Genomic DNA, 18,526 nt, shown 5'->3' with positions numbered 1-18,526 from the left:
TCCTGAAGAAGTCCTTGTTTGGCATCCGTGCCCGAACAGTAGGTGTTCGGTATGGGCACTGAACTTTACTGTTCGGGTTCACCCATCTCTAGTGGTGATTTTACCAAAATACAGAGAAATTGTGTTATATGAACATGGCATTAAGGGGTATAACTGGTGCAGATGAAAATCCATTCCTACCCCTTTCATGACCCGGGGTATTTTTATTTTTGCGTTTTTGTTTCTTGGTCTCCTGATTCCCAGAGCTATAACTTTTATATTTTTCTGTCAATATGGCAGGTGATTGCTTATTTTTTGTGGGACAAATTGTACTTTTTAACGACCCCATTGGTTTTACCATGTCATGTACTAGAAAGAGGGAAAACAATTCCTAGTGCAGTGAAATTGCAAAAAAAGTGCAATCCCACACTTGTTTTTTGTTTGGCTTTTTTGCTAGGTTCACTAAATGCTAAAACTGGCCTGCCATTTTGATTCTCCAGGTCATTATGAGTTCATGAACACCAAACATGTCTAGGTTTTTTTTTATCTAAGGGGTGAAAAAAAATTCCAAACTTTGCTAAAAAAAAAAAAAATTGCACAGTTTTCCGATACCTGCAGTGTCTCCATTTTTCGTGATCTGGGGATGGATGAGGCTTATTTTTTGCATGCTGAGCTGATGTTTTTAATGATATCATTTTGGTGCTAATGCGTTCTTTTGATCGCCCGTTATTGCATATTAAAAAAAAGTAATTCTGGCGTTTTGAATTTTTTATCGCTACGCCGTTTTGCAATCAGGTTAATCCTTTATATTGATAGATCGGGCAATTCTAAATGAGGCAATACCAAACATGTGTAGGTTTGATTTTTTTTTTAATTGTTTTATTTTGAATGGGGCGAAAGGGTGGTGATTTGAACTTTTATATTTTTCATGTTTTTTTCACATTTTGATAAACATTTTTTTTATTTTTGCCATGCTTCAACAGCCTCCATGGGAGGCTAGAAACTGGCACAACTCGATTGGCTCTGCTACATAGAGGTGGTGCTCAGATCGCCTCTATGTAGTAGAATTACAGCATTGCTATGTACGCTGACCACAGGGTGGAGCTCATAGTAATCCAGCATCAACAACCATAGAGGAGACCTCTGGTTGTCATGCCGATAACCCCCGATGACAGGACGGGGGTCACCGATGCGTGCATTTCCATCCGGATTGCCGGAATCGATTGTTAAATGCCGCTGTCAGAGTTTGACAGCGGCATTAGACTAGTTAATAGGTGTGGGTGGATCGCAATTCCACCCGCTCCTGTTGCAGGCACATGTCAGCTGTTCAAAACAGCTGACATGTCCCAGCTTTGATGCGGGCTCACCGCCAGAGCCTGCATCAAAGTGGGGGTTCTGCCATCAGACGTACTATTCTGTCCGATGGCAGAAAGGGTTTAAAATTGCATTGTAATGCACTACGGCATGATATATATGTGATAGCTCAGTTAATCAGATAAATCACAATATTTGGGTGAAGGGCCACAATCCGCCTGACTCTACAGCATTTATCAGAAATGCTTCAAATTGCTTGTTGCTAGCAATTTTATCTTCTACTCTAATAATATAAAGCAAGAGAAAATAAGCTATTTTGACTGTAGTAAATCATATGTGTGGAGTAATCAGAAAAATATTCTGATATTGAAGATATTGATTGGCTCAGATGATCAGCAGCAAATAATCACATCTATGACTACTCCTTGTTAAAGAACAATACTGAGTAATCATTATGTCAGATAAATAATATCCTCCATTGGGAGGCATACAACTCATATGTTATTGCTGCTTACATAAATATGTATTCAAAGATTGTCCTTATCTTTTATTTATAAAGGGTTATCACTTTCCATAGTGTATACACAGGAGCATAAAGCAAATATACACTGATAAAAATACAGGAACAAAGAATATGACAAAAGGAAGAGGACATACTTAAGAGAAATACATAATTGTGTTAGAAAAGGTAGGAGTGAAGGTCTCCATAATGGTGCATCTAAGGGTAAAGACATAAATAAATTGTCAGACACAAATGGAATCACTATCCTGAGCGTTCATAAATCAATGTTAGGAAAACAATGAGTAGTGGTAAACTATTACATAATGAAACTCCTGAATAAACACTAGTTACTTCTCATAGCACAGCGCTTGTTACATTTTTCCAACTAGAAAGTACTGTAATCTGTCAAAGGGAATACATCACTTGTGATGCATATTATTTTCTAATATGCTTCCATATTCTGATGTAATTTTTTCACATGGTTATGAGAACAGCCATTACTGATCATTGGTTTTTGGAGCAGAGGACCCCAACATGTGGCTCAGAAGCCTCATGTGGCTCGTGAACCCATGATGCATGGCTCGCTGCGGGCTTACATCTAGACGCATTAGCACTAGGTTTAGCAAGCAGCTATGAAGAGCAGGTCTCTAGATGGTGACTTTTGTGACTAGCCTTAGACATACAGTAATTGTAGATTTTGAGGCACATATACTGGCCTTGGGGGTGGAGAAATAAACTAAGAATGAATGTCTAAATGATCTCTTATTGTTGATCACAATCATTTGGCTGCGATCACCAAATGGATCAACATGTTAGGGCAAGTTAGGTTAGGCTATGGGTTGAACTAGATGGACTTAAAGTCTTCCTTCAACCTTAATAACTATGTAACTATGTTACTATGTAAAAAGAACTGTTTCTTTTGGATCCAACTGGATCCTTATTAAACATATGTTCACTCATAAGGTGAACACATACATTTAAGGTAAAATCTTAGCTGATGTGGTTAAAACCCATAGCCAGCTAATGAATGTGCTGGGAGGGTGGCACGGCCGACATCACCACACGGTGCACCTGGGCAAGTGCCATAGCTCTGGATAGATGGGGGACCCACTCGCCGTTGGGGACATCAGCACACTATGGGACTTGTGAGATGGGGGGTCCCAGGGAATGCGCTGGGGTCAGGCCTGTCCCTTAAACTGTTTTAAATACTTCCCACTCCCCGCCCCCCCCCCCCCCGCTTCGTTCTCCGCTGCTCCGGTCTCCTGAGTGTCTTCTGACTCTCTGTGACGTCTCAATTCAAAAGGTGCACTGATTTTCACTACAGCAGAGAGTCAGTGACCAAAGCAGCGGAGAACGGAGCAACGAGGAGAGGTGAGTATTTGATTATTTATTTTTTTAATGAATGGAGCATTATATGGGGCTCATTATACAGTATAGAGCAATATATGGGGCCCATAATACTGAATGGAGCACTATGCAGGGCTCATTTTACTGTATGGAGCATTATATGGAGTCATTATATTGTATAAAGCAATATATGGGGCCAATATACTGTAAGGAGCAATATGTGGGGCTCATTACACTGTATGGAACAATATATGGAGCCCATTATACTGGAGCAATACAGTTGGGAAAAAAAGTATTTAGTCAGCCACCAATTGTGCAAGTTCTCCCACTTCATAAGATGAGAGAGGCCTATAATTTACTTCATAGGTAGACAACAACTATGAGCGTCAATATGAGAAAATAAATCCAGAAAATCACCTTGTATGATTTGGCAAACAGTCACACTTCAAACTCCACTATGGTGAAGACCAAAGAGCTGTCGAAGGACACCAGAAACAAAATTGTAGCCCTGCACTAGGCTGGGAAGACTGAATCTGCAATAGGTAAGCAGCTTGGTGTGATGACATCAACTGTGAGAGCAATAATAAGAAAATGGAAGACATACAAGACCATTGATAATCTCCCTCGATCTGGGGATCCACGCAAGATCTCACAACGTGGGGTCAAAATGATCACAAGAGCAGTGGGCAAAAATCCAAGAACCAAACGGGGTGACCTAGTGAATGACCTGCATAGAGCTAAGACCACCACAACAAAGGCTACCATCAGTAATACAGTACGCCGCCAGGGACTCAGATCCTGCAGTGCCAGACTTGTCTCCCTGCTTAAGCCAGTACATGTCCGGGCCCGTCTGAAGTTTGCTAGAGAGCATTTGGATTATCCAGAAGAGTATTGGGAGAATGTCATATGGTCTGATGAAACCAAAGTAGAACTGTTTAGTAGAAACAAAACTCGTCGTGTTTGGAGGAGACAGAATGCTGAGTTGCATCCAAAGAACACCATATCTACTGTGAAGCATGGGTGTGGCAATATCATGCTTTGGGGCTGTTTCTCTGCAAAGAGACCAGGATGACTGATCCATGTACATGAAAGAATGAATGGGACCATGTATTGTGAGATTTTGAGTGCAATTCTCCTTCCATCAGCAAGGGCATTGAAGATGAAACGTGGATGGGTCTTTCACAAAAAAAGAGAAACAGACAAGGTCCTAAGAAAGGGGATCACCACAACAAAGATATGGCAAAAAATATACACAGCTTTATTGAAATATATATACAAACAAGGGTAACAAACACATAGACATATAAAAACACTTAAAAAGCATACAAATGCTGTACACAACGGCCCCTAATACGGCCGTACCCCACATAGGACTCGAACTATATATACATAATGTAATAACCTAGAACCAAAAATGGTCATAGAATGATAGATGTAGGCCAAGCTACCTAGGCACTCCCCTGGGTACTACAAATGGAAACAGACCACTGATAGTGTGAATGCAAAAATAGCAAAACTATAAAGCCCACATAGACATACAAATCCCTGCACTACAAGTGCTGAATAAGGGACACAAATACACGAACCTGCCTAGCAAATGGAAACGACAGGTGTGTGCAAGACGATACATGAATGTCAAGCAGCAAAGGTATCAGCATAATACCTCAATAGCATGTGACCAACAGTCTGCCATGCCACTATACAGAAAAATAGCACCAAGATGGTATAGGCTGTAGAGATAGCATATTACCCAGGGCACATAATGCCCAAGCCTGTAGCGCCTGGAAAAGGAGTCCTAATGTGGGCTACTAAGATGGGTCTTTCAGCATGATAATGATCCCAAGCACACCGGCAGGACAATGAAGAAGTGGCTTCGTAAGAAGCATATGAAGGTCCTGGACTGGCCTAGTCAGTCTCCAGATCTCAACTATAGTGAATTCTGCTTTTGGGTTCCCTCCAGTGGTTGAAGGTGGGAATGCAGGTGTCTCTGAGTCACAGTCCTGGCCAGGTGTATCTGCTGATTTAAGTTCTGACTGGGATATTTAGGTGTGCAGGATTCATTAGTCCTTGCCAGTTGTCAATGTTTCTTGTGAAGTGTTGGATCACTTTCTGGCTTCTCCTGCTTAGCTGCCAATTAAGCAAAGATAAGTGTCTGTTTATTTTTCTGTGGCACACAAGCTGTGTGCTTATATTCTGTGCTATTCATTTGTTTTTTCTTGTCCAGCTTAGACTGTGTCAGTGTTTTTTTCAGTCTTGTTGAATTCTCTGGAGTTGCAGATATACGCTCCACATCTTTAGTTAGATGGTGGAGTTTTAGTATTTTCTGCTGTGGATATTTTTGGAAGGATTTTAATACTGACCGCTTAGTATCCTGTCCTATACTTTCCTATTTTAGCTAGACTGGCCTCGTTTGCTAAATCCTGTTTCCTGCCTACGTGTGTTTTTTCCTCTACTGCTCACAGTCAATATTTGTGGGGGGCTGCCTATCCTTTGGGGTTCTGCTCTGAGGCAAGGTAGATTTCCTATTTCCATCTATAGGGGTATTTAGTTCTCCGGCTGTGACGAGGTGTCTAGGTTTTGTTAGGCACATCCCACGGCTACTTCTAGTTGCAGTGTTAAGATCATTAAGATCAGGGTTTGCGGTCAGTATAGTTACCACCTACTCCAGTGAAAGTTTTCATGCTGCTCCAAGGTCACCTGATCATAACACTCAACCCCATAGAAAAACTTTGGAGGGAGTTGAAAGTCTGTGTTGCCCAGCGACAGGCCCAAAAGATCACTGCTCTAGAGGAGATCTGCATGGAGGAATGGGCCAACATACCACCAACACTGTGTGCCAACCTTGTGAAGACTTACAGAAAACGTTTAACCTCTGTTATTGCCAAAAATGGATATATAACAAAATATTGAGATGAACTTTTGTTGATGACCAAATACTTATTTTCCACCATAATTTGCAAAATAAATCATTCCAAACAAGACTAGGTGATATTCTGGATTTGTTTTCTCATTTTGACTCTCATAGTTGTGGTCTACCTATGATGTCAATTACAGGTCTCGCTCATCTTTTTAAGTGGGAGAACTTGCACAATTGATGGCTGACTGTATTCTTTTTTCCCCACTGTATATGGGACCCATTATACCAGGCCTGGGAAAAACTGCGGCCCGTGGGCCACATCCCGCCCCCTAACTGTTTCTGTGCGGCCCGCTGACACTCACAGCCAGCAGGCCGGAGAGGGACTGATCTATGAGTCTGATCTTTCTCAGAAGCGATTGTTGCCCCGCCCCTGTCATCTCATTGGTGGATGCGGGGCTGCTCAGTTCCTGGCTTGCAGAGCTGCTGAAACCTATGCAGGTCAGGAGGCAGAGCGGTCAGGACCGGAGGAGGGAAGCATGGACTACAACACCGATCTGCTGCAGAAAATGGGCAGGTAGCTTCTAAGAGGAGCCCAGATACCACCTGGGAGGCAGCATCCTGTGTCCGCTGTGCTGAGGAGGTCACAGCACCTGCATTGCCTCCTTTCACACTGTGGAATGAAAGTTGTGGGGCTGTAGTTTAGGTTCAGGGAGAGCAGCTTATTAGTAGCCACTGCATCTCCCTGGATCTTCCTGGTAGCTGAAGGGGGATAAAACAGTTGGGCTGAGTATTCCCACTGAATATGGGGTCCAGCAGTAAAGAGCCCCCTCATCCCCACTACATACATATTCTATGTGCTCCCCAAACTGCTCTTCTGCCCCCACCATGTATGCCTCCTCACCTCTGTATGCGAGGGTTAATCCTTACCTCCCTTTTTGCTCCCAGCTTGTACTGTTGTATGTCCTGTGCAGGAGAGGTAAGGGTTAAGTCCCCCATAGTGCTCCCCCTGTGATCTGTGGCTTATCACATCCACTCCAGACCGTTCCCCCTGTTGAAGTCTATGGGTGCGCAAAAATAAAAAAATTGGATCCCATATGAATCATCCATATAGCATCCGATTTTTACGAATATATTTCCATTACTAACACAGGACACTATTTCTTCTTTTAAATTTTTATCCACTTCTGCTCTATAAAAATGGATGCCATACAGATGACAATACAGATGGAAAATCGTCTTTTTCTGGACAAAAATCCTGATTTTTTTATATGCTCATGTAAATTTCATCACATAAGCAACTGCTTTTTAAAAAGTCATAAAATTAATATTAAGCAGAATTAAAGGGTGATCCAAAACCAAAGGTGCCTTTCATACTAAATTTAATTCAATAATCTAATCACTTTTCTAATATATTTCAGTTAACAAATTTCTCTAATGTAACTTCCTGTCTGCTTGTGTTTTTTTTTTTACATCCAATGACATTTTTTTTAGAATCCCAGTGCACTTTGGGATACTCACATGGGACATCATTAGGGTACAGAGGCTGCGGTCACTGCCACAGCTGCTTTCCCCACCATGAAAATAGCGTCATCTGTTTCAGGGACTGGACTGGCCCCTGCCGGGTCATCTCTTCTCCTTAGAGCCAGCAAGGGAGCGCACAGACACTGTGCATTCAAAGGAATATAACACAGAAAACTCATACCGGGTAGGCATCAGAATTTACAACTGAAGCATTATCAGGTGAGGACTAGCCGAGCCTCCAAAACAGACATCACTGATGGCGTCTAAATTCAGAGAGGGTGCAGAGCTTGCGGCACTGAGGCCAGCTTCTGCCCCCTGATGACGGCTAATTTGAGTATCCCAGAATGCACTGGTGAATCTCAAACAAAATGTCATGGGACATTAAAAAAAAAGAAAAAAGACAGGAAGTCAGAATGTAAAGGGTACATCAGGGAATTTTTCATTGAAGTATATTAGAAAACAAGATTAGATTATTACGCTGAATAGATATACATTTAATATGAAATTCACCTTTGGTTTTGAACTGCCCCTTTAAGTTTAGCCAATTGGTTCGGCCCTCCACAGCAGTGCCAGTTTCTGATGTGGCCCCTTGGGAAAATTAATTGCCCACCCCTGCATTATACTGTATAGAGGAATATATGGGGCCCATTATACTGTACAGAGAAATATATGGGACCCATTATACTGTATGGAGCAATATTTGGGCCCAATATATTGTATAGAGCAATATATGATGCTTTTTTACTGTAGTAATATATGGAGCCTATTATACTGCATGTAGCATTATGTGGGGCCAATAATACTGTATGGAGGACTATGTGGTACCCATAATACTGTATGGAGGATTATACAGTCTGTTCTAAAATGAAAAGCCTGCAGTCACTATTTGTTTTAACAAATCAAACGGTGCTGCTTCCTTTCCGAGCCCTGCCATGAAACCAAACAGTAATTTTCCTCCAAATATGGGGTATATGCATACTCAAGTGAAATTGCACAACAAATTTTGTGTTCCATTTTCTCCTGTTACCCTTGTGAAAATAAAAAAAATTGGGTCTAACATAAAATTTTGTCAGAAAAATGTGATTTCTTATTTTCACGGTTCTGTTTTATAAACTTCTGTGAAGTACCTGTGGGTTCAAGTTGTTCATGACAGATCTATATTCACTGCTTGAGGGATCTAGTTTACAAAATGGGATCACTTGTGGGGGTTTCCACTGTTTAGGCACATCAGGGGCTCTCCAATCGCAACATGGCGTCCACTCTTGATTTCAGGCATTTTTGCTTTTAAGAAGTTAAATAATGCGAGCCCTGCCATGAGCCCAAACAGTACTTTTCCCCCAAATATGGGGTATTGATGTATTTAGAAGAAAATGGGCAACAGATTTTGGGGGTCCATATTCTCTTGTTACGCTTGTGAAAATAAAAAATTGGGGGCTACAGTAAAATTTTTATGAAAAAAATAAAATGTTCATTTTTATCTTCCACATTGCATTAATTCCTGTAAAGCACTTGAAGAGTTAAAAAACTTCTTGAATGTGTTTGAGGACTTTGAAGCCTGCCATTTTTATAATGGTGTAACTTTTGGGTATTTTCTGTCATATAGTCCCCTAAAAGTTATTTCAACTGTGATGGGGTCCTGAAAAAAAAATGGTTTTGTAAATGTTGTTGTAAAAATGAGAAATTGCTGATCAACTTTTACTTCTTCTCACTTCCTAACAAAAAAAATCATGTCTCGAAAATGATGCAGTTGTGAAGGAGTTATGTGGTAAATGTTATTTATTAACTAATTTGTGTGATATAAGTCTCTGGTTTAAGGGCATAAAATCAAAAGTTTGAAAATTGTAAAATGCTTAAAATTTTCACCAAATTTACAACATTTTCACAAATAAATGCAAGCCATATAGAACAAATTTTACCACTGTCTTGATTTATTTAGTTTTATGTTTTGCCTATATAGGGCTATCATATTCCACAGCTCTTTATATACATTATCATCGATGTCCTCATTGGGACTCACAATCTAGATTCTCTATTTGCATGTCTTTGGAATGTGAGAGAAATCTGGAGCACCTGGAGGAAACTCACGCAAACAAAGGGAGAGCATACAAACTCCTTGGTGGGATTTGAACAGGGGATCCCAGCACTGCAAGCTTGCAGTGCTAACCACTGAGCCACTGTGCTACCCAGCCACTTCCACCTATACCGCCACGTCCACCTCATGATGTACAATATGTCTTGAGAAAACAATCTCAGAATCCATTGAAGCGTTCCCGAGTTATTACCACAAAGTGATACTGGTCAGAATTGTAAAATTTGGCCTGGTCATGAAAGCGAGAACAAGCTTGGAGGGTAAAGGGCTTAAAAAGCCGAAGCTTGAAAGTGATACATTCTAAATATAGATTTTGCCATATTATTTGAGAAAGATGTATTATTTTAATCTGTTTAGCTCAAGGAGAGGAGCCTGGACATAACTGAAGAAAAGTCTAAGCTCTTGGAATTTATAATTCTGTACAGGTTTTCAGAATCCATATGTAAACATTTAATAACTCATAGCAGACAGCAACGGTATAAGGCTGACAAATTAGAATTTATATATTTACTAGATGGTGGCCCAATTCTAACGCATCGGGTATTCTAGAATATGCATGTCCACGTAGTATATTGCCCAGCCACGTAGTATATTGCCCAGTCACGTAGTATATTGCCCAGCCACGTAATATATTGCCCAGTCCCGTAGTATATTGCCCAGCCACGTAGTATATTGCCCAGCCACGTAGTATATTGCCCAGTCACGTAGTATATTGCCCAGCCACTTAGTATATTGCTCAGTCACGTAGTATATTGCCCAGCCACGTAGTATATTGCCCAGTCACGTAGTATATTGCCCAGCCACGTAGTATATTGCCCAGTCACGTAGTATATTGCCCAGTCACTTAGTATATTGCCCAGCCACGTAGTATATTGCCCAGTCACGTAGTATATTGCCCAGTCATGTAGTATATTGCCCAGCCACGTAGTATATTGCCCAGCCACATAGTATATTGCCCAGCCACATAGTATATTGCCCAGTCACGTAGTATATTGCCCAGCCACGTAGTATATTGCCCAGCCACGTAGTATATTGCCCAGCCACATAGTATATTGCCCAGTCACGTAGTATATTGCCCAGCCACGTAGTATATTGCCCAGCCACATAGTATATTGCCCAGCCACGTAGTATATTGCCCAGTCACGTAGTATATTGCCCAGCCACGTAGTATATTGCACAGTGATGGAGTATACAGCACAGAGCCATGTAGTATACAGACTTAAAATAAAAAATAAACATATACTCACCCTCCGTTGAAGTCCTGGCCCTGTGTGCGGTGCACGCGGCAGCTTCCGGTTCCAGGGTTGGTATGGGCGCAGGAACTGTGATGACGACACGGTCACATGACCATGACGTCATGGCAGGTCCTTATCTCATACCATCCTTGCCACCGGAACCTGCCGCTTGCATGGAGCGGTCACCGGAGCGTCGTGAGGAGCAGGAATGGCGCCGGAATGTGAGTATATGATGATTTTTTAATTTTTTTATTATTTTTAACATTAGATCTTTTTACTATTGAGGCTGCATAGGCAGCCTCGATAGTAAAAAAGTTGGTCACACAGGGTTAATAGCAGCGTTAATGGAGTGCGTTACACCGCAGCAAAAGGCGGTCCATTAGCGCTGCCATTAACCCTGTGTGAGCGCTGACTGGAGTGGAATATGGAGCGGGCACTGACTGCAGGGAGGAAGGAGCGGCCATGTTGCCGCCGGACTGCGCCCGTCGCTGATTGGTCATGGCAATGGTCGTGGGCGTTTTGCCACGACCAATCAGCGACTTGGATTTCCATGACAGACAGAGGCCGCGACCAAATGAATATCCGTGACAGAAAGAAGGACAGACGGAAGTGACCCTTAGACAATTATATAGTAGAGTTCTAGTTATATAACACAAAGCACATTTTTAAGAATATGATTTCTCATAGATATTGCAGAGAAAGTTTATTCTCCATTATTATAAAAGGTGAATGCTGAAAACGCCCCCCCTCGGCTTATACACGAGTCATTATCCCAGAAAGACGGTGAGGGAGGAGGAGCGGCGGAGCAGCGGGTCACAGAGGATGGAGCCGGCGGCTGCAGCTAAAGCCTGTGCCCGCTGCTAAGAGAAATTAATATTCACTGCGCTAGCAGTGAATATTCTTTTCTCTTATAGCACACACAGTTACAGCCGCAGTCGCCGGCATCCAGCACACATCCTACTTACCTTCCCTGAGCAACCTCGCTGCATCTTGTTCCATTTCCATTTGTGCAATGTGAGGTCTGGACTGGAGGTGCACCATCTGCCTCAGGGGTAAGTATCTCCCTTTGCATTAATTAGCATCTCTTTCTTAACGAGGATGTACACAGTAAACGTTTGCCCTTTCAGCAATTGCCAGCTACTCACTAATTTATCTACACAAAAGACAAGAGAAGCTGACAGGTGTCCCAGGATATTACATTTTGATTGATCTAATCCATAATTCCTCCATAACAAGTGTTATTCTTACATATCAGCATGTTGGACAGTTAGATGTTTAATCCTGTGATATGTTTTCCTATTTTAACCCCTTAGTGACCGAGCCAAATTTTTGAAATCTGACCAGTGTCACTTTATGTGGTAATAACTCTGCAACGCTTCAACAAATCCCAGTGATTTTGAGATTGTTTTTTCGTGACACATTATACTTTATGATAATGGTAAATTTAGTTCAACATTTTTTGTGTTTATTTATAAAAAATATAAAAAATTTGAGAAAAATGTTAAAAAATTAGCAATTTTCTAAATTTGAATGATTATCCCTTTAATCCAGATAGTCATACAACAGCAAACCATTAATAAATAACATTTCCCACATGTCGGCTTTACATCAGCATCATTTGTAAAATGTTATTTTATTTTGTTAGCATTTTAGGAGGTTTAAAAATGTAGCAGCAATTTTTCATTTTTTCAAAGAAATTTACCACATTTATTTTTTTAGGGACTTATCCATGTTTGAAGTGACTTTAGGGGTCCCATATATTGGGAAATCCCCAAACGTGATACCATTTTAAAAACAGCACCCCTAAACATATTGAAAACTGCTGTCAGGTAGTTTATTAACCCTTCAGGTGCTTTACAGGAATTAATGCAAAGTGGCATGACAGAAATGAAAATGTGTATTTTTACCACCTAAATGTTGCTAACTTCTAAACAGATTACTATAGCCGTCAGACTCTAAGGCCGCTATTTGGTCATGAATTACCATCGCAAACATCAGGACAACAAAATCATGATCTGAGGGCACCAATTGGGATAAAGAAGAAGCCCCCACACTCTGTTAACCATTTATAATGATGTAGTCACTATTGACAGCAGCATCTAAGGGGTTAAACAGATTTAGAAGGTGCAAATACTGATCGTGGCTGATACAGCAAGTTGTCAGCTATAGTGTACAACCAACAGATGCTGGATTGTCATCTGTATGGGGAGGCTATTCTCTTATATCTCAGGTCAGTTAAAAGACGTATTGGCGGTCATTAAGGGGTTAATCATGTTTTTTATTTTATTTGTCTGATTTAATTAATATTTAAGTCCCAATTTATCAAGACTGGCGTTCTTTGTGCCTATCTTAATGAGAGAGCATGCTGGAGTCAGCCGCCTGATTCATTAAGGGGCGCATTCCTCTTGATGAATCCTGTGCGTTTGAAAAGTGGCATATGCTTATGTGTGCTTTGCCATGAATCTTAAGCCAGTCAGAGACTGGAGTAAGATTTCTGGGGTAAGGTATGCCACAGATTGTCCGGAATTAGACAAGCTGTAGCATCAAACCATGCTCCACTCAAGCTCAGCGCATTTTGGCAGACCTGGGAGAAACTAGTGCGTAAACGAAGTGTTTACACCATATTTCTTGTGAATACACTTTGATGAACTGACGCCTTTGTCTATTGATTTTGCATAATAAACACGGTACCTAAAGTAATAAGGCTTTTAGAAAATGCTAAAAGAGACTTTATTGATATTCATTGTTAAAATATGACAAAATAGAAAAATATACTGTAGATATGTCATGTTTTTGCATAGCCATACGCTTCTTTTTTGTTATACTTTAACAATGAATAGCAACAAAGACTCTTTTAGCTTTTTCTAAAAGCTTATTACTTTAGGTGTTTGTTTAGAACATGCAAAATAGTGGCAAGTCAAATTTATGTATGAGATAGCCAAGATGATTGTCTATAAAATGATGGTAGTCTCAGGATCAAAGCAGTAGTGGATGGTGAGATACAGAGCCTGAAAGTCAAAAGTTCAAAGCTTTGTTACCATTTTGCTCGTCAGTGTATGTGTGCCATACTACATAGAGGACAGTGTTATGGTGCTTTATCTATTACAGTGAGGAATGTTATTCAGTATTTTTTGCGTCATACTTGGAGGACAGTGTCCAAACAATTCTGGTACTTTAAGGACTTCTACAATAAAATTCCTCTTCAAATGTATTCATTGGTGAAAGACACTCTTTATATCCTATATAACAGCGGGTAGTGTAAGTCAGTCTTGTTAGCCTATGTGCTCAGAAAATGGGAAGATTTAAGGGAAAAAATGTTTGGCTTACCTCTTCTCTGTGGTTCTTTATTGGCATACAAAGGATACTTTGTGTTTTGTAACCAGTAATTTGGTCAACTTCCGCATTGAATCTGGAATCCTGAAAAGAAAGAGAAAACAACATTGTCTAATTAGATAAATGATTAGAAGTGATTTATCATTTGGAAAATCTGATGAGACGACCGACATTCCAGCCTAAATACTTAATGGCAGCAGCTAATTAAAGAAGCACTGCAGAAAACGAACATCCTCTCTGCTATACAACGACTTGTCAATCCCATCAACAGGTGGACACACCAGAGAGGGAAGACTGAATCAGGCACAAACATTAGAAATTATATATCGAAAGCAAATAAAAAAGAATTAAATATACCATACTGTATAACAAACCCCTATCTTATAGCTCAGGTAGCTAAAACATAGAGAGCTAGTATGTATATCTTGTAGAGACATTTATTTTTATTTGATAGAGCCAAGGAAGCTTCATTTTGCAGGTTTGCTTACATTGCTACTAACTTTTTTATTATTATTATTTTACTGGTTTTCTAAAAGCATCTTTGTAAAAAAAATGTACAAAAGAAAACAATAATCTGTGTGTCTGGAAAATTCTTTTGTGTATATTGTAGCAGATGGAGATGAGGAAATCATGTGGACTGAGTGCTATCTTGGTCTTTATACATAATATTTACTGTAGTAATTGGCTAGATGTACAAGGTGCTTATGTCGTATTGTGATGTGTTTTGCTGTTTATGAAGATAATCAATCTGGTTGCTTTTAACCAAGAATAGATTTGAACGAGTGATCAAAGATGCATTTGAGATGCTTATTTATTTTATTAAATAGGTTGTCAACTACTTGGACAATTCCTTCTCATACCCAACGTTTGGCCGCAATAAAACAAAAAAAGCTTATACTTACCTCCCGTGAAAGCACCATTCCTGTGGTATTGGCACTCGCTCTCCCGATGCTCCCATGCTGTTGTTGTGACATGTGACCCCGGAGTCCAATCAGCGCTGGCATCAATGACCTTGCTTTTGGACAAATTGAACATGAAGAGGAAGTCTGGGCTGCAGCTGACTTCTAATTTCCTCTTCATGTTCAATTTGCACGAAGGTGGGAGCAGTGGAACACTTTAACGGATCCCAGTGATTCTGTTTTCTCTTGAGATATCGTACTACATGGTGGTGGTAAAAACTGCTCAATATGAATTGCATTTGTGAAAATATCAGAAATTTGGCAAAATTTTTGAAAATTTCACAATTTTGTAAATTTTAATTCTTATTCCCTTAAATAAGAGACTCATTTCACACAAAATAGTTAAATAAAACTTACCACATGTCCATTTTACATCAGTACATTTTTGAAACATAATTTTTTGGGGGTAGAAAGTTAGAAGGGTTAAAAGTTGATCAACAACTTCTCATTTTTACAGCAACATTTACAAAACCATTTTTTTCAGGACCCCATCACATTTGTAGTGACTTTGAAAGGCCTAAATGACAGAGAATACCAAAATGTGAAACCATTCTAAAAACTGCACCCCTGAAACTCCTCAAATCCATATTTAAGAAGTTTATTTACCCTTCAGGTGCTTCACAGGAAATTAATGGAATGTGGAAGGATAAAATGAACATTTAACTTTTTTTCACAAAAATTTTTGCTCCAAATTTTTTATTTTCACAAGTGTAACAGGAGAAAATAGACCAGAAAACTTGTTATGCAATTTTGCAATTTCTTCTGAGTACTTTGATACCCCATAGGTCAGTGAAAACTACTCTTTGGGCACATGGCAGGGCTTGGAAGAGAAGGAGCACCGTTTGACTTTTTGAACGCAATAATGGTTGAAATCGAGAGCGGATGCCAAATGCGTTTGGAGAGCCCCTGATGTGCCTAAACAGTGGAAACCCCCCACAGATAACCACATTTTGGAAACTAGAACCCCTTAAGAAATGTATCTAGATGTCTGGTGAGCATCTTGAACACCCAGGTTCTTCACTGAAGTTTCTAAAGTAGAAACTTTTTCCCATAAAAATTTTCTTTTAGACTCATTTTTTCTTTCACAAGGGTAACAGGAGAAAATGGACCTCAAAATTTTGTGTGCCAATACTCCATATGTGGTCTCAAACTACTTTTGAGGCACAGTACAAAGATAATAATGGAAAAAGTGCCATATTGGAGTTCAGATCTTGCTGGAATGGTTTCTGGGTGCCATGTCACATTGGCGGAGCCCCTGAGTTGCCAGAGCAGCAGTAACCCTCCGTAAGTGACATAATTTTACAAACTACATCTTTCAATTAATTCATCTAGGGGTGTAGTAAGAAGGTTGACACCACATGTGAATCACTAAAATTTATACCATTTGAGGGTGAAGAAAGAATAATTACATTTTTACCGCAAAAATTATGTTTTAGCTCCAAATTTTTAATTTGTATAAGGGCTAATAGGAAAAAATGGACCTCACAATTTGTTGTGCAATTTCTCCTGATTGCACCAATGCCTTGCATGTAATTGGGAACAACCTTTGGGGAACACTGCAAAGCTAAGGGCCCCTTCACATTAAGCGACGCTGCAGCGATACCGACAACGATCCGGATCGCTGCAGCGTCGCTGTTTGGTCGCTGGAGAGCTGTCACACAGACAGCTCTCCAGCGACCAACGATGCTGGTAACCAGGGTAAACATCGGGTAACTAAGCGCAGGGCCGCGCTTAGTAACCCGATGTTTACCCTGGTTACCATCCTAAAAGTAAAAAAAAACAAACACTACATACTTACCTACAGCCGTCTGTCCTCCAGCGCTGTGCTCTGCACTCCTCCTGTACTGACTGTGAGCACAGCGGCCGGAAAGCAGAGCGGTGACGTCACCGCTCTGCTTTCCGGCTGACCGACGCTCACAGCCAGTACAGGAGGAGTGCAGAGCACAGCGCTGGAGGACAGACGGCTGTAGGTAAGTATGTACTGTTTGTTTTTTTTTACTTTTAGGATGGTAACCAGGGTAAACATCGGGTTACTAAGCGCGGCCCTGCGCTTAGTTACCCGATGTTTACCCTGGTTACCAGTGAAGACATCGCTGGATCGGTGTCACACACGCTGATCCAGCGATGTCAGCAGGAGTCCAGCGACGAAATAAAGTTCTGGACTTTATTCAGCGACCAACGATCTCCCAGCAGGGGCCTGATCGTTGGTCGCTGTCACACAGAACGATTTCATTAACGATATCGTTATGTGTGAAGGTACCTTAAGAAAGGAAGGAGCGCAATATTATAGTGCAAACTAAAATGTTATGGATTGCGTGTGCCATGACCCACTGAGGTGCGGTGCCAGAACAGCAGAACAGCAGTGAAGAAGAAATAATTACTATATTTTTCTGATTATAAGACGCACTTTTGTTCCCCCAAATTTTGGGTGAAAGCAGGGGGTGCATCTTATAATCCGAATCTGTGTGCTAGAGGAGGGGGAGCAGTTCTGGAGTGGTGGCTGGGGTGGGCTGGCTGCAGGCTCCCGCTCCCGCTCATTAGCCTCATGTAATATTCACTGCACCCGCTGTCCATCACCTTGGTGCTGAAGCTGCCCAGTTGATTCACAGGGGAGCAGCGAACATTACATGTGCCTGCATCTCCCCCCCTCCCATCATGGATATGGCCCCCATCACTCTTGTATGCCCCCCCCCCTGTGCTGCTGGCAGGCACATGATAGAATAACAAACACTTAACTCACCTTCAGATGATGGCTCCGTACTCACAGCTCCTCAGTTGCTTCCTGTGTCTGTGCTGACATCTGATCATGTGATCGGCATAGCACAGTGATGACATCACTGTGTGCTCAGGTCACATGATCTGATGCCTGGGAAACAGGAAGCACAACCAAAGCTGTGAGCACGGAGCCATCATCTGAAGGTGAGTTAAGTGTTAATTTTATCATGTGTCTGCCAGCAGCACAGGGGGGGGGGGAAGCATGTGAGTGCCAGCAGCACAGGGGGTGTCATGTGTCTGCCAGCAGCACAGCGGGGGGATGTGTCTTCCAGCAGCACAGAGGGGCATGTGTCTTCCAGTAGCACAGGGGGGCATGTGTCTTCCAGCAGCACGGGGGGAGGGGCATGTGTTGTCCAGCAGCACAGGGGGGGCATGTGTTGTCCAGCAGCACAGGGGGGGCATGTGTCTTCCAGCAGCACAGGGGGGGCATGTGTTGTCCAGCAGCACAGGGGGGGCATGTGTCTTCCAGCAGCACAGGGGGGGCATGTGTTGTCCAGCAGCACAGGGGGGGCATGTGTCTTCCAGCAGCACAGGGGGGGATGTGTCTTCCAGCAGCACAGGGGGGCATGTGCCTGCCAGCAGCACAGGGGGGGCATGTGTCTGCCAGCAGCACAG

The 18,526-nt window shown here is 41.6% G+C and overlaps 1 protein-coding gene across 2 annotated transcripts in view; it reads right to left on the bottom strand.

Annotated features, from left to right (window-relative positions):
* Window positions 1-18,526, bottom strand: part of PDE5A (phosphodiesterase 5A) — a 518,628-nt gene that overhangs the window by 358,217 nt on the left and 141,885 nt on the right. For both annotated transcript variants that reach the window (XM_069743739.1, XM_069743740.1), the window contains exon 3: window positions 14,172-14,261. In XM_069743739.1, coding sequence (XP_069599840.1) covers window positions 14,172-14,261 — 90 coding nt within the window. The remainder of the gene's footprint in view (window positions 1-14,171; window positions 14,262-18,526) is intronic.

The sequence above is a fragment of the Ranitomeya imitator genome, chromosome 1 (genome assembly GCF_032444005.1).
Source record: "Ranitomeya imitator isolate aRanImi1 chromosome 1, aRanImi1.pri, whole genome shotgun sequence".
NCBI lineage: Eukaryota > Metazoa > Chordata > Amphibia > Anura > Dendrobatidae > Ranitomeya > Ranitomeya imitator.
This window is presented reverse-complemented; position numbering and strand designations above follow the sequence as displayed.